The sequence below is a fragment of the Poecilia reticulata genome, chromosome 13 (genome assembly GCF_904066995.2).
Source record: "Poecilia reticulata chromosome 13, P_reticulata-male-v2, whole genome shotgun sequence".
NCBI classification, from domain to species: domain Eukaryota; kingdom Metazoa; phylum Chordata; class Actinopteri; order Cyprinodontiformes; family Poeciliidae; genus Poecilia; species Poecilia reticulata.
This window is the reverse complement of record NC_088842.1, coordinates 13,852,710-13,867,076: the sequence shown is the minus strand read 5'-3', so window position 1 is coordinate 13,867,076 and position 14,367 is coordinate 13,852,710. Positions and strand designations below refer to the sequence as shown.

The following is a 14,367-nucleotide window of genomic DNA, read 5'->3' as shown; positions in this document are numbered from 1 at the left end:
GATTTTTTTGTTTTTGTTGAAGCAGATAGTGGATCTTTTTGTTTTTGTTGAAGCAGATAGTGGATTTTTTGGGTTTTGTTGAAGCAGATAGTGGATTTTTTTGTTTTTGTTGAAGCAGATAGTGGATTTTTTTGTTTTTGTTGAAGCAGATAGTGGATTTTTTTGTTTTTGTTGAAGCAGATAGTGGATTTTTTTGTTTTTGTTGAAGCAGATAGTGGATTTTTTGGGTTTTGTTGAAGCAGATAGTGGATTTTTTTGTTTTTGTTGAAGCAGATAGTGGATTTTTTGGGTTTTGTTGAAGCAGATAGTTGATGCTTTATCTTGCTTCACCAGAATAGAAGTGGAGCTCTGTCGCCACCTGGCGGCCAGAGGTGGTCACTGTCGGTGTTTCCTAAACTGAAGATGGCGACAGGAGTCCTTCAGAGAGTCCGCGGAGGCTTCACTCCGGCTAAAAAGAGGGCTCTGTCAGCCGGAAACCTCTCTCTCTGGGTCAGGTGAGCAGTCACAGTCCTGGGCACCTGGCTGTCGTGTTTGCAGCTTATTATTTTGGCTGTTGTGTGAAATATTCACCCTGCTTTTCTGTGGCTACCATGAGCCTGGTAAAGCTAACCCGCTGACTGTTAGCAAACCGGGATTGGCCTTCAGCTGTTGGTCACTCTGAAGATTCCTCCCCTATTGATTTATCCCGGGAGGTGTGTGACAAAAACTGCGTGTGTTGATTGGTAGAAGTGAAATAACACCAGTCTCTGTCATATTTTGCCTTTAACCGTGTGTAGTGCTCAAGGTCAGCTTGTTACTTCTTGTTTAGCTTCATCAAAAGAAATACACAGGTCTGTTTATTTATTTCAAGCAGCATGTGGGTCATCACACTTTATGGAAATGCGCTAATATGCACTGTATGATTTTAAGCTGCATTGTCGCAGTTCCTGGTGTAGTCCTTCATCGTTTCACCCTGTGTGTTCTTGGTTCAGAGGATTTTCAGCATCCAACAGCAGAAACGGAGAGGACAGCTGGTTTAGGTCTCTGTTTGTCAGAAAGGTCGATCCCAGAAAAGATGCACACTCCACCTTGCTGACCAAAAACGAGGAAAGTAACCTCTACAAAATTCAGTGTAAGGTCCCCACATGAATATTGGCTCCTCGACTTGTAATGTGTCTAATAATAAGACCAATAATAATGACATGTCTTCCTTCTTCAGTCCATAATGTGAAGCCAGAGTGCCTGGATGACTACAATAAGCTGTGGTAAGTGTAATTACGAGTAAAATGTGTGTATATTAGATTACTAAAATTAAGTACAGTGCCTTGCAAAAATAGTCATGCCCTTTGCATTAGACTTTAGATTCTGTCACTCAGGTCTTGTGGTTCTGGTCTACTCTTCATCCCCAGAGAGTGCCTGAGAAGATTGGTAATCACATCCTGCTGTGGTTTTTCACATAGTTTTAGGCCTGGACTTTGAGTAAGCCATTCCAACACAAGAAGATGTTTTGATTTTAACCCTTCTGTTGTGGCTCTGGCTCATTTTCCTGCTGTAAGGAGAACCTCTACCTCAGTCCAAAGTCTTTTGCCGCCTCCAGCATTTATCTATATTTATCTCAATTAAACTTCCTATTTGTTCTCACCTGCTTGTGGTTCACTGCAAACACATTCTTTCATCAGCACCTGTCTTTAGTAAAGACCAGATTAGTTACTGTTATGTTTATTGTTATGTTTGAACCTTGGAATGCAGTTTAGTAACATCACCCTGGCTATGTGTTCTCTATAGATGTTCCCTAACAAAGCTGAGGCCTTCATAGAATAGCAGTAGTCTTACTGAGTCTTAAAACACACACAGGTGGACTTGATAATTACTTTTGAAGACAATTGGTTGCCCTTCATTTTGTTTGGGGGTATCAGAGTGGAAGGGGGCTAATTTAAAATACACAAACCTCTTTTCAGGTTTTGATTTGATGTTGGGGGTCGGGGGGGTAGAAAACTGCACCCTTTTAATAATTATGCACTAGTGCGTTGCTCTCATACATAAAAGCCAATAAAATGGATTTTATGTATCCATTTTACTGGATACAATAAAATGGATTTTTATTGGATACACTTCTTCAGCTCAGAAGTGCGCAGAAGTTTACAGTTGCAAAGCGACAACGTTGAAAAAAAATGAAGTGGTCTAAATACTTTTGCGAGGCTCGGCATAAAATCATTCTCAACTGTCTCAACATAATGAAGACTGAAGGATATGTATTTATGGTTAAAATCTAAGTGCATGATCAGATTGTTGCTCAGATACTGCTGGTTAGAAGTTAGCTTTAGCTTTTAAAAGTAATCTGTGCTCTCCTGTCGCAGCGAGGACGTTCTGCCCTCCATCCATGCTGATAAGTACTACCCCTGTGAGCTGGTGGGAACCTGGAATACCTGGTATGGAGAACAAGACCAGGCTGGTAGGATTACTAATAACAACACACATATCTGCAGTATAAGCAGGGCTCTGCTGTTGCGCCTGGTTCTGCAATCAGCAGGCAAGGCCTACTGCGTCAACATAAAATCCATCATTTACAGACAATGAACTGCCGGTTTGTAATTTATGATTGTTTGTGGATTTTTTAAATATTTCTTTGTTGTTGTTTTTTGGTTAAAATTGTAACTTCGCTGAACTAACTTTCCACCTGGTTATAGTTGAACTGCTGCTAATGAGAAGTCGTTTCTGCAGTTCATCTGTGGCGCTACAGAGGCGGCTACCCTGCTCTGACTGAGGTCATGAACAAGCTCCGGCAGAATAAGGTGACGTCCGTTTCCTGCGCTTTACCTCCGTTTTTTTGCTCCCGTTTCATCTCCCGCCCACTAAAGTCAAAGTAAATCTCATGGATCCGTGTCTGTCGGACGTCAGGAGTTCACGGCGTACAGGAAGGAGCGCGGGAAGATGCTGCTGTCGCGCAAGAACCAGCTCCTGCTGGAGTTCAGCTTCTGGAACGAGCCCGTCCCCCGGGAAGGCCCCAACATTTACGAGCTCAGGTCTTATCAGCTCAGGGTGAGGAACGCCGCCAACACGCCATCGCATCAGCGGTGCTCTGTGCTCAGAGTCGTCGCTGCACTGGGTCACAGGAGGAGACTGCAGAAATGTAGCTGACTGCAGGATCTGTTTACACAGATGAAATTAGGCAAATCTCCTTTAAATATCCACACTCAAACTCATCAAGAGTATCGCTGTTTGTGTTTATTTAGTGATTTAGTTTATATCAAACTTCAAAATCCCAATATCAGCATTATTCTGTTCATTTTGAGCTTTTATTTACTTTTTTTTAATCCATTTTCTTCAGTTCAATTCAGTAATTCTTTTAACAAAAAACGCTTCATTTTGTTTTGTAGATTTCATCTAATCCACATAGGATCAAAATTATACATATGGTTAAGATATATATACAAATTCATTATCTTCAAGCCTGTATGAAGATTTTTTTACTCTTTGTGGACAGTGACCCAATTCTTGGTCCTAAATATGTTTGAAGTTGAAGGTTCCATTATTATGCCACACTGAAAAAGGGAACATTTACAGTAAATGAATAAGAGCCCAAAATCTAATTACAATCTTTACAGATATTAACAAAGTCTCTTTCTGAAGCTCTGTTGCGTTCATCAGACCAAACAAAGGAAGAACGCGCCTGGTTTGTGCTTTTAGCCCCCACGCATTTGGATTTTTCATAAACATTTTCAGCATCTGATCACGCTCGCTGTTAAATTCAACGTAGATTTGCTCAAAACCAAGCCCTCTCTTGCAGATTAAGTCCTGCTTTCTAATCTGAAAAGGTCAGCCTTCATCTAGCTGTGCTCCCCCTGCAACATGTGAAAAATGCTCTCCATTACCCCCTGGTCTCGGGCTGAGATTATATCTGAGAAACGGCAGGAAACGTGTGGTCTTAAACCCAGTTGGATGATTGAAGAAGCCTTCACGTGTCGTTATTCTTCCACCTTAATGTATTTAATCTGGAAAGAAGTTTTGAACTGTGTTTTATTGCAATAAGGAATGTTGTGTTTTCTCCCTCCTCCTGCAGCCAGGAACCATGATCGAGTGGGGTAATTACTGGTAAGGCAGCCTGAATACATTTGACTCATTGAACTGTAGTTACAGAGCAGTTGCAGCACATGAACCCTCTCTCATCACACTGTCATTAACAAGAGATATTCCCCTGGAGACGCTTCGTATTTGAAGCTGCGCTGTAACTGAGATTAAATCTCAAGTGAAGCTGTTTGCTTGAAGGATTTGTACATAATAAAAGAGACGTTATTTTAAGCAGCCGTCTTCTTAATGACAAATGACAGCATAATTGAGGCAGCTAAAGATTTTTTTTTCCAATAAAAATCGTTCTGTCAACACATCTAGTGCAGTTTTTATATACTTTAGAGCAACGAAATGAGGTGTAGCTGCTTTTCTAACGTGACGCCTCGTGTTTCATTCTGTCTCTGGGGGGGGAGAAATATATCAACATCACTCTAAGGCTGGTTAATATTGCCTTTTTTTGTTGCTTTTGTGGTTGCTTTAATTCGCCGTTATTTGAGGAACCCCCTGTAGACCTATAAATAATGTCAGTAAAGCTATTTAAAGCAATTTCAACGTAATTTGTGCAGGCGACAGCTTAAAGTTCTGCTTCAAGTTACAACAACATGTAGAAATGAGCCTTCAGAGTTTAACAGACGTCATCTGAAACGCATGTTTGCGTTGGGGCGAGCGTAATGAGGCTAAAACATTCCTTTCACAGCAGCTCACCCAACCTGACCCGCGTTAGGGTTCAGGGCAGCATCACTGATTGATCAGGTTAATGCCAGTTTTCAGACGGGGGGCCAGACTTAATTCAGACATGAGGAGAGTTTATGATCTTTTGAAGAAGGTTTAGTGTGTTTTGGCGCCGGTTACGACTCTAGCTGCTTCTTGTCCTGCAGGGCCAGAGCAGTCCGATACCGCCAACGCAACAGAGAGGCCGTGGGAGGGTTTTTCTCCCAGATCGGTGACCTTTACATGGTCCATCACCTTTGGGGTATGACTGAACACAAGCATGGCCAAGTTTACATCACTTCACCTATTGACCAATTTGTTTCTTCTCTTTAATATTGTAAGCTAAATTAGACCTCCAGACTTGTTAAAAAGCCTCACATTGATTACATAAATCTTGCATTAGGATTTCTGACAAAATAAGCAGAATATAATCCTAAAAAGTTAACTTTTATAAGAAATGTTTAATGGCTCTATAAAAGCAGTTATAATTAGCTGAGATCATTTTATTGGCCCTCAGAAGGAAACATAAACTATCAATGCTAGCAAACTTTTTGTGTCTTTAAGAAAGGCGTTGAACTACGAAGGCCAACGCAGCATGACAACACTGGGATATGGCTAAAAACCATGAAACTAAAATTAATGAGAAGACAGACACTTAAACATACAAGTGTGTGTATTGAAATACGGTACTGCTGTGTTGAAAATAGTAGCAAATTGGCATCAATTCTTATTTACAACACTCTTATTGACAGAAAATGTTTGTATATGAAAAATAATTAACCAACCCAGCAGTTATGGCATGCTACTCATTGTCCAGAAAACCTGCTCAGCCCAGCAGCAGTCATCTAGCGGCCTGCAGTTAAATGTTTAATGTTGACAGAGAATTTTAAAATTACTATGTAATTATGTGTTATTATGAGGCATTAATAAAAAAAAAAAACTTAAATTCCAACTGTAAAGTCTTTAAAAAAAAAAAAGTCAAACAATAAAAACGTAAATCGGTAAACAATGCTTAACCTGGTGGGGGTTTAAATAAAGCCTGGTGGCCCGCCAGGCTTGCAATATACTGGGGAATTGTGTTGTGGAATTGTATCACTAATTAAAGATTGTATGTTCAATTTTTCTGTTTGATCAATTTTTCTTAAGGTCATACATTTTGTGTAAAAATGTTGAATCAAACTGTTTCTGGTCCCATGAAATGTTCAAACTTTCTGAGAAGCTCAGGTCTGGATTTTCATTATTTGAAAGCAACAATCATAAACAGGAACAAACTCTTCAGATGTATTACTGTGTCTTTTAATTAAATAAATGATCTTTTCTGACTGTATTCTAATTTATCAAGTTGTCCCTTTACTGTTTGACTTGCAGCTTACAAAGACCTTCTGTCCCGGGAAGCCACCAGGAACGCCGTGTGGCAGCAGGAGGGCTGGCATGAAGTGGTGTATTACACCGGTGAGCTAAATGAAACCCTTCGTTCTCCAGCTACTGTGGTTTTCCTTACGTCGCCCTGATGAACCTCTCCATGTTTCCTTCTCTGCAGTCCCTCTCATTCAGCACATGGATTCTAGGATCATGATCCCAACTAAAGCTTCCCCGCTGCAGTAAGGAGGGACGATCTGTTATCAAGCTGGCCCCCTTTCGAATGTTACATTTCTTCTGTGAATCGCCATCATGGGTCTAACTTTCTGTCAGTGCTACCAAAAAAAAAAAAAACAGCCCTCTTTTTGTTTTTTCCTTTATAACGTCAAGAATCCACTCCTAAAAGCATCTGCGTTTCAATCCAAACTGATGCGGATGGTAGCGTGCTCTCGGTGGCAGACGGCCAAAATGAACCAAATTGAAACCTCCTGATTGTCACATGCAACGTCTCGTGCCACGCTACAAAGCGGGCCAGAAGAAGAGCTCGTCTCCAGTTTAGGAAGCAACAAACGTTACTTGAAAAAGTGCAAGCGTGTAAAAAGAACGGCGAGGATAGTAGTGTTGAAATTCATCGCTCAGTGCGGTAGCCATTTATTTATTTGGTGTACATGGTGTTTAAATGTGTTGACAAAGTGACTCTTTGACGTAAGCTGATCGACATGAGACCTCTAATTTAAGAACATACATTTCAGTGACCTATAAAGGCGCTAAAGTCAGACATGCTGTACAATGCAGATATCAGAATTTTATATTTGCTGTCTGTTACGAACACTCCAGGTTCTGTTCTGTGTTTTATTCTTAAGTTTCCCGTTACCTCTTCCCGGTGCTGTGTTTGTAACTTTTTTTTCCTGTTGAGACGGCATGCGGGGTTTCAAAAGTCTGTTTTTAATCAAACATTTCTTAACTGTGTAGAAAAAACGTGGAAACCTGTTTTCCATCAGCGGTCGGGTGAATCTGGTAGGAGGGATGCTGCGTTGTACTGTAATAATGGCTGATTTATCATTAAGGAATCCACATTTATCATTTTGTTTTTAAGAATAAATGTTAAGGAGAGAATGGAAAGAAATTAAAAATCATTCAGACATTCTTTACAGCACCTTCTGGTCTTTAATTGGGATTCTCCTTAAAGGACTGAAGTCGCCACAGTTATTGACAGTCAAGTCAGGTTACAGTTCTCTTAGTACTGAACACATTGCTAGTACAGTTCTCATTGCACATGCCGTTATATAATGCCTACAAGTTATCGGATTCTGATGTGAAAAGTGCAAAAACACAAAAACGTTAATGTCCACTCACACAGTGTTTGGTTACTTTCTTAGTACAAAAAAAACGACAACATTAAAGTGAGGTTTGTCTAGTGTAAATATTTCTGTTCATAAAAAAAGTCTGCTGAGTGTGTACTGGATAAAAAGCTTGACTGGCACACCTTTGGGTGCAAATATATAAAAGGTTAAATCAGTAACAGAACTCCTGTAGCATATTTAAATCTTCTCCAGCTCCTTGAGCAGCTCATCGAAGCTCGTCACATACCAGGAACTTTTCTCCTTGACTTGAGCTCTGACGACATTCCCACCAAATCCAATGAAAGCATTCTGAAGAAGGAAAGAGTGGATATTTCTTATGTAAAAGGCTACTGATGCTAAAGATAAATCACTGGTGAGCGCAATAGGCTGATTTATACCCTGATCAACTTAAAACTCTTCCCTTTTAGATCTGTGTACAAGGTTTACACCTGATGGTGTAGGTGAGTGCCATCAGGCCATGCTAACAACGCTAACTAGGTAAAGAACGCTAGAAGTTGCTTTCAGTGTTTGAAGTATTTAAAGAAAATTAGGCCAGAGTAAGAAGCTATTAAATGGAAACTTTTTTTATGTGGGGACATACCTTTGAGAAAAAGACTGAACTGTCAGCAAATAACAGAAAAACTGCTCTATATTTTTCTTTTTATCTTTTAACCTCTTATGGAAAACGCTGGACGTCAAACTGTGGCAACTTTTAGAAAATCTCAGGTTTATGGTTTTAGTAATGCTAGATGCAGTCATTGCTAATATAAAATGCTAATAACTCTGAAAGTATCAAGAAAACCCTATTTTAAAGCAACCACTTTATATTAAAGCACAATTTGTTCCTTACATTTATATGAATAATGAACAGCAGGAAAAAATATATACTATTAAAAAATATATACTATTAAGCCCAAAATATTCACACCCCTGGCAGTCACAGATGTAAAGTGATGTTAAAATTTTGCCAACATGTTTTCTCTAACTGGAAGTAACGTTTTGTGAATTTAATACAGAATCTGTAGAAGGTGCAAAAGATTACGGTCATTTCATTGATAACTTGAAATGGAAGATTTTTCCATCAATTCTTGAGAAGGATATGAATAATTTTCAACATACAATTTGCTATTAAATAGTAAAAAAAAATTTTTTGTTGTTTAAAAGTGGTAATCCATTTAGATGATCTTTTATGAATGCCGTTCCTGCAACTCAAAGCATTGCAAAATTCAGAAACTGGCTTTACAGTTTCTGAATTTGATAAAATTCTGATCTCTAACATTAAAGCAGATCTTCTCCTGCGAACACTTACCGCTGGGGGACAGGCCTCCAGGTCAGTGGCTCCGTCTCCGATCATCACCACCGTTTCGAAGCCGTGCTGCTCCTTCAGCATGCTTATCACTTTTCCTTTGCCGCCGCTCTCAGCTGTGGGCTGAGTTTCGTCAAAACCGGCGTATTCACCTGGAAGTTCAGTTGGAGATTAGAAACGGACACAAAACCTGAAAGAGCTGAGAGGACAGAGACGAGCGTTGGACCCGGTTCTCACCGTTAAAGTAGAACTTGAGTCGGTTGGCGTAGACGTGGTGCAGGGGGATGTTTAGCTGAGAAGCCACGTGTTCGACGATGCAGCGAAAACCGCCGGAAATGAGGAACACCTTAATGTTGCGCTTGTGCAGACGGTCCACAAGCTCCCTGGACAAAAACGAAAAGAGTTTGTCAACTAAATGGAGAACTGAAAAAAAACAAAAAACTCATAAGGATTTTTGACAGGAAAATGTTTATTTATTAAATGTTTCTTTTCAGTTTACATATCATTTCATTTTTAATTATTTCTCAACAAATTCTGTGTAGTATTGAGACAGCGATGGGAAAGTACTTCCCAGCTGCTTCCACATAACTTAAGAGGGAAAGTTAGTAGCAAGGCGCAGCTCACTGGGCAATTCTGGCAGTTTACAAGCCTGAAGAAAAAAGGTTTGTGTTAACAATGCCAAAGTGGAAAGATATCAGCAAACCCCATAAGAAACAATTGTTGTGGCCTGTCAACCTAGGAAGGATTATTAGGCCATTTCTAAATTAACAGGAAGTCTGTCATTTTATACTGAGAATAATTTCACTGGAGTGAATGTCAAGTTTACCCTAAAGTGGTGCGACTATAATTGATTTAGAGTATTTGGATATTTTTAAGTTGGCTCCATAGTTGGTTTTGAACCATGTATCAACTGGTTAATAAGAGCTGAGTAGATTAACGGCCCCAAAATGGTTTCTTTGGATCCTTGATAACTTGTGTACCTACACAGTACCCAGTCCGCATGGATTACTTCATAATGTTTAAACTTTAAGACATCAATTACTGCCATTACCAAAGCAGGAAGGGAAATATGGGCTAAATTTACCTGGACCTGGTTTTGGAAAGACTATGCATCACAAAAAAAATCCAAATCATATCACAGAACAGCAACAACAAAATACCTGCAGAGCATATATATATATAATTCAAGTAAACAGAACTAGAACATGGAACATCCAGTTTGTTCTTTACACTTGGATCCAATGTTTCTGCATGCAGTGGAAAACAAAGTCTGCTGAATTGATTTACTTTATCAGCTCTCCGCACACTTACTTTATGCCTGGAGTCAGCTGAGGCGGGTGATCCGTTATGAGTTTGTTTACTTGTTCTCTGGAACACCGGATGATGGACAGACGCTCAGTAAGGGCCTTCTTGAACGTCATCGAGCCGCCCATGGCTTTACGAGTCCTAAAATGTTAGAGTGGATTTGGTTCATATCTACAAATATGGTTAATTTTAGGAAGACAGAGTAAATAAACATACAGATGTGTTGAGGACAGAATGTGAACAGATGCAGCACCTTGCAGAAACATCCTGTAAACATTTGGATATTTTATTGAGAGATGTGGACGAAAGATATGTGTAGGACTTTTGTCACAGTTTTTTTTTGTACATAGTAAAGAAATTTGAATCTATGGTATTTGGATTTTAATGGGATTCATTGAAGGAAAATCATCTGAGGTTTTCAAACAGTTTTACAAGTAAAAAAAATCTGGAAACTGACGTTCATTTGCATTCAACCTCCTTTACTTTGATGCATCTAAATAAAATCCAGAGCAAGCTGCTGCCACCTAATTATGCAATTAGAAAGAAGAAAGTCATAGCCGAAAGTGAGCCGTGACGAGAGAGGTCCTACTTGGAGTTTGCCACAACTGATCTGATCAGACGAAACCAAAAGTGACGTTTTTGCCTATACAAAACTAAATGTGGCGAAAACTAACACTGCACATGACCCCAATGCTGGTGGTGGTAGCATCATGCTATGGGGATTCCTTTCTACGGTAAGGACAGGGAAGCCGGTCAGAGTTGAACTTCCTTGTCTCTCAGGAAGAAGACATGTTAAAGGCTGTGGAAGACTTAAAACTGGTACAGAGTCCAAACTACGGTAATGCTTCGTTTAAATAAACTCGTGTTAAAATTGTCCTGTTAACATCCAGACCAAAATCGAATTTAGCAGCTGTGGCAAGACTTAAACGTTGATGCCAAGAGAAAGTCCCCATCCAATCGAGGGGTCAAAGAGTTTAGCAAAGAACTCTCTGACCCCTTGAATAAAAGCATCTGTCTAGATGTGCAAAGCTCCTAGAAATATACTCCAATGATTTGTGGCTCTCGTTGAGAGGTAGGTGCAGCTTGCACTGAATGGTGGGGGGGGGGGAATCATTGTTTTTCTTCCTTTGCCAAAGATGCCAAAAAAATCAATTGGCATCTGTTGGAATACGTAGCATGGCAGAATATGGAAGACCTAAAAGAGTAGAAGTACTTCTGCAAAGGCGTGCGTGAAAAGCGCTTTACGTACATCTCTCTGACCACATCCCCCACCCCACAGAACTTGGCCAGTTCATCGATGCCTTCTTCTCTGATGACCGTGCTGTCCACATCGAAGCAGACAGCATCTGCTCTCCTGAAGAGCTCCTTTGTCTCCTGCATAGTTGTCATCGTGCTGGGTGAGGGAGACAAAAATTCAACATGAGATGAGCAGCAGTGCTATTAAGCCTGGTCATTCAGACTGGGGATGTCAGGTGACATGAAGAGCTAACACTGGGAAGTCATCTGGGCAGTCTGTTGATGTGTTGTTGGTTTAAGGGGACATCTCTTATGCCTGATTTCCTCCTGCAAGCTGAGGACGCCGTTTCTCCGTTGGAGCAGGAAACTAAACTATTCACTGAAATACCTATATGTGCAAACTGTGTATCTATCTGATATTAAAAAACAAACAAACAAACAAACGAGTCTACAACGCAATAATTTGAACTAGAAAGGGCGTTAACAGTAGTTAACAATTAAAGAAACCGGGAGGACTGGTGGATGGACATCTTCTGTCCCTGTTGCATCACCCCCAATGCGGCATGCAGAAGACTAAAGGTTCACCCTTGAACATGCAACAAAAGAGAAAAGAGTAGCAATTCGTGAACGCTGCTATTACTATTACTCTTCTTATGCAACATATCAAAGCTTTAGTCGACACGGAGAGCCTCTGGAATGTCTTTCCATTTGTATACGAGAGTTGACTTTTACCTACACCCCCAGATCTTCTATTGCAACCGTGAGCCGTAATAAACTACATAACCCTGCACCACAACACCATAGTAGTCATAAATGTGGAATATTGCGTTGCTCTTTATACATACCGAGAAAGAAGAGGGTTGATTAGGCACGAGAGCGCTGGTCGCTTTAACATGAACGGACTGGGACCGCTCTCAATGGGCTCACCGACGAGGAAGAGACGAGCCAGACGACTGACCAATCAGAGAGAAGCCGACAAGGTTCCCGCCCACTCTTCCGCTGGCTCGCTGCCATGGCGACCTCAACGGTCAAATACTATGCGTTAGCAAAGCCGAAAAAAAAAATACTATATATATATATTAAGTCAGCACAATTAATGTCTCATTAATTTCAGAAATAAATCAAATTTGTTTTTTGTAAATCAACGATCCATCGTCTTCTGAGTGTAGAGAGTCACAAAGGTGTTTGGGGTCTAATTAAAATCTTCTACTCTTAGTCTGGCAACACAAGTCTCTATTGAAGCATTTCACTGCCAAAATTAAGAAATAAGTTTAGCAGTAGTATCTTATTTTGATGAGTTTTTCTTGTATTAACAAGATACTGCTCCAAAACGTATTTCCAAGCTCTGGTAGTCAAACACTTTGTAATTCTCTGCTTTGTTTTTCTTTCTTTTTTCCCCCCCAGTCTTGTGTATTCATTTACCTTTGACATGGATTTCAACCTGACTTGTTGGGTTCCTCTTTTTCCTCCAAAGGTATCCCTGGTTACTGTGGATGAACATTTTGAAATCGATTTCATTTATGTTACAGTGTAGTAACTTCTGAAACTAAATAAAATCAAAAACATGAAATCCATCGTTCTGGCATTTATCAAATAAAATGACTTAATCTCAACTTACCTAAAACAAGGAAAGTTTAAGCTGATTTAATGTTTTACAAGACAATTAAAATGTTTTTAAGGGTATGTAAATTTGGTTGTAATCGTATTCAGCCTGCTTTCCTTTCTAGGAAACCATTTTTTTCTTTTCTTCTCTTGTACACAGTGTACTACAACAGCATTCAACCTGCTTTCCAGGAAACCTTTTTTTTTTTTGTTGTTCATTTTTAAGTACTTGCAGTTTTGATTCCAGATTAGTGAGGGGCGCTGATGAGCTTGTTGTTTTTTAGAACAGCCTCAGAAGAAACGTTCTAAACCAGAGAAGAAGAAGAAGAAGAAAGATGCCGATGGGCCACGTCGGTTAAGGTAAGTAGGAAGTAGGGTTAGAGATAAAACCTCGGGGAAAAAATGGTATTCTTTAAAGACAGGGGGAGATTTGAAAGATGAACAGATGGAATTTCCGCATCCAGCTTATTATAAGTCATTTAACTGCGTGTTAAATCTAAAATCGTTCATTTCTGGTGTGAATGCGGGCTCAGGATGGGGCTCTTCACGGTTGTAAATGCATTAAAAAGTGATGATAATGTGTCTCCTGTGAATGTACGTGTTGCTTGTAGTGTCTACAGGCCGGTAAATAGTTATAACATTGCTGTGCATCCTTTTCTCCTGTGATACAGGAGGAGAGTGAACCCGGTGGCCTGGTGCCAGCCATCAGCCAGGCTAAAACAGATGCTACAACAGATGCTAATTTAACACGCTGACCCGCCGGTGGCAGAGGTGAGGAGGGGGAGCATGCACGTGGTGCTGGGTCGATGAGGAGAGTCCATTTATGTCCCATCTCTTAAGTGAAACCAGCTTGTAAATAGATCCGCACGTCTGGTTTTTAATAATGAGCATTTCTACTGTCGAACTTTAAAAATGTTATGAACAGAAAAATGAAGCAGCAGTAAAGCTCGGTTTGCCTGCTACATTGTCGGGATTAATACCACAAAGAGGAGAAAGAAAGCGTTTGTGGAAAAACATGGACAGTGTTGTATTCTATAATCTACTTTAGGTTTAGTTTTCTTCAAATATAGTTGGTGTTGGTTGCACACCACAATTTAGGAGCCAGCACATACACACACACATACACACACACACACACACACACATACTTTCCCAATACTGCCCTCATGTGGTAGTAGTAAGAAACACTGTTGGGGAGCGTCGCTAAGAATTTGTGCCTGCAGAACTCCACGTAATGCATAACTTGAAATCATTTTGTTTGTTTATATACTGCCACTTCACAACAGTTGTCATGAACTTCACAAGACGATTCATATTGAAACATATAGAATCCATAGAGTCCAAATTCATGTCAAATGAGTTTGATTTATTCCATTATAAAACAATCATAATCAGAAAATATTGGGTGTGAACAATATGGCATCACTGTGTATCTAAAGTTGTGTAGTGGTTTTCTAA

The 14,367-nt window shown here is 40.0% G+C and overlaps 2 protein-coding genes and 1 long non-coding RNA gene across 3 annotated transcripts in view; 2 read left to right on the top strand and 1 right to left on the bottom strand.

Annotated features, from left to right (window-relative positions):
- The first annotated feature begins 339 nt into the window (after positions 1 to 339).
- Positions 340 to 7,264, top strand: nipsnap2 (nipsnap homolog 2). Its single transcript, XM_008425630.2, has 10 exons — positions 340 to 494; positions 972 to 1,111; positions 1,199 to 1,244; positions 2,337 to 2,431; positions 2,701 to 2,771; positions 2,878 to 3,018; positions 4,040 to 4,071; positions 4,926 to 5,020; positions 6,127 to 6,210; positions 6,299 to 7,264. The coding sequence occupies exons 1-10, from the start codon at positions 403 to 405 to the stop codon at positions 6,361 to 6,363; spliced, it is 861 nt and encodes a 286-aa protein (XP_008423852.1). The 5' UTR covers positions 340 to 402; the 3' UTR covers positions 6,364 to 7,264.
- psph (phosphoserine phosphatase) lies at positions 7,262 to 13,201 on the bottom strand. Its single transcript, XM_008425629.3, is given in 9 exon segments — positions 7,262 to 7,769; positions 8,770 to 8,918; positions 9,004 to 9,149; positions 10,078 to 10,212; positions 11,321 to 11,464; positions 12,153 to 12,229; positions 12,232 to 12,327; positions 12,730 to 12,794; positions 12,926 to 13,201. Coding segments are annotated over 8 exon segments (867 nt in total). The 5' UTR covers positions 12,739 to 12,794; positions 12,926 to 13,201; the 3' UTR covers positions 7,262 to 7,658.
- The window catches only part of LOC103474558 (uncharacterized), a 2,515-nt gene continuing 1,325 nt past the window's right edge, over positions 13,178 to 14,367 (top strand). Inside the window, exons 1-2 of the long non-coding RNA XR_535199.2 lie at positions 13,178 to 13,269; positions 13,581 to 13,680. This is a non-coding gene — a long non-coding RNA (uncharacterized LOC103474558). The remainder of the gene's footprint in view (positions 13,270 to 13,580; positions 13,681 to 14,367) is intronic.